Source organism: Lactuca sativa, chromosome 4, assembly GCF_002870075.4.
Source record: "Lactuca sativa cultivar Salinas chromosome 4, Lsat_Salinas_v11, whole genome shotgun sequence".
Classification (NCBI taxonomy): Eukaryota; Viridiplantae; Streptophyta; class Magnoliopsida; order Asterales; family Asteraceae; genus Lactuca; species Lactuca sativa.
The window spans coordinates 362,157,156-362,159,168 of record NC_056626.2 but is presented as its reverse complement, the minus strand read 5'-3'; the positions used below and the strand labels follow the sequence as shown (position 1 = coordinate 362,159,168).

The 2,013-nt window shown below is 35.6% G+C and overlaps 1 protein-coding gene across 1 annotated transcript; it reads right to left on the bottom strand.

Annotated features, from left to right (window-relative positions):
• Positions 1-1,470, bottom strand: LOC111879179 (transcription factor SPATULA). Its single transcript, XM_023875653.3, has 5 exons — positions 982-1,470; positions 752-856; positions 572-637; positions 414-479; positions 1-347 (listed from the first exon to the last, which is right to left on the bottom strand). Exons 1-5 carry the CDS (start codon positions 1,312-1,314, stop codon positions 105-107), a joined length of 813 nt encoding a protein of 270 aa, XP_023731421.1. The 5' UTR covers positions 1,315-1,470; the 3' UTR covers positions 1-104.
• Positions 1,471-2,013: the final 543 nt, after the last annotated feature.

The following is a 2,013-nucleotide window of genomic DNA, read 5'->3' as shown; positions in this document are numbered from 1 at the left end:
TATTGAAACTGAAAATTAAAATATCAATCATACCAACTACTAACAAAGTCATCAAAATACATGTTTCACCTTACGATTACATGAACTAATAATAACTAAAAGATTCAAGATCCCAGTTGAGTTCCAAACGGAGCTTCGTGATTCATCGACCGGGAAAAGTCAAGTATCGACGGCGGGTTTTGGCCGACGCCGGCGCATTGAACCGGGAGGCTAAACATCGGGTTCACCACCGGTTCTTGGTTCGCCGTCATGTTGCCGGACTGGTTTCCAAAGTTCAACCCACCGGTTCTCTGGTTCGCCGGAGCACACATGGAGTACAAGTTTATCCCATTTCTCATCGTCAACATCTGAAACATTAATCACAAAATCAGTAAGATTTTTTCGTGAAATTTAGCCGGAAAAAAACACCATACCTGAACTTGGAGCTGAAGCTGCTTCAGATATTCAATAGCTTCATCCAGCATTGAAGCTTTATCCGTCTGATAAATCAAAACCAATTAAGCATTTATGTTGAAAATCGAAATGTTTGTGTAGAATTATCAATCGAAGTATTTGTATTTGAACACAATACCTTATTTGAATTGGGGATAAGCTTCTGCAAGGCCTTCATCTTCTCATTTATCTTGCTTCTCCTTCTCTGTATCAAACAAAATCCGATTATAAATCAAGGTCGACAATCACACAGAGTACTAGTGAAGTAGTGATCTATGGTTGATGATGAATTTATAATTAAATGGTTGTTATTTGTTACCTTTTCGGACAAATTATGAACCTCAGCTGCTCGTGTTCGTTTTGAAGGATTACGAGGAGGATTTTGTTTTGCGACCATTTCATCCATCAAGTTTTCGAATCCCTCCTGCAAAACATTTCAAGTTTCAATAAAGGAACCACCATCTATGGCGGATTTAAGAAGCAGAGAGAGAACAGTATATGCACGAAATAAGCTAAATGAATCAGATCAAACGGGAAATATCAGAATACCTCACTTTCGCAATCGTATTCATCTGGGTCATAATCCATAGTACCCACAGAAGAAGAAGAGACATGAGCCATGGTATTCGCCGGAATGTGAGTAACACCGGTAGAAGATAACGTGGGGATCTGATCGGAAATGGAAAGCCCGGAGGAATACGGCGGTTGTTGGCGTTGGAATTCATACTGCATTTGTTTGGGAGTGAGAGAAAAGGATGAAGAAGAAGAAGAAGATGCTGATTTAAACAGGATCTGACGAAGGAGAAGGGAAATGTCATCGGTGGATTCAGGCGGCGGAGAATATGAAGAAGAAATGCGTGGTGTATCGAACATGTCCGCCATTTTTACAGAGCTTTTTTACATATGCATTGATTTAAGAGAAGAGTGGAATTTTCAAAGACCTATTTTGATGTATAATCTGTAGATTACTTTACGTCGATGGTGGAGAAAGGGTTGAAAAGTGTAGCAAGGAATTGGAGAAAGAGTTATGGGCAAGTTAAATAGTTGGCAAGGAATGATGAAGGTGGTGGTTGATGAAACGTCACGCGTCGTGGTGTGAGAGTGAGACTGTGACAATCATATCATAAACCATTGCTCTTCGAATAGTAATATTTTTGTTTTAATCGATTAAAATAGATACTCTAAAAAAAAAAAAAAACTTTATTTTAGGGTTTTCTATAAATATCTCTTCTTCTTTCTTTTGATTTCATTTTTTGTCTTTGTTGTTTATTATTATTTTTTTCTTATTTTGCTTTTTTTGTTGTTTTAAATTCTTTTTAATTATTATTATTATTATTACTATTATTATTATTATTATTATTCTAAATTTTGCATAAAATTTTAACATTCAAACGATATTATAAATTCCAACAGCTATATAAAATCGGTGTTTGAGCTTATTACCTATGGAATCATTTCTATTGAGTTTGTTCAATCCCTTGAGTAGTGATAGTTAAGGGGATGTGGTGATGTGCTTCAATCTTTAAAATTTTCTGAAAACATTCATAATTTTTTATTTTATTTTTAAAAACCCTTATATTT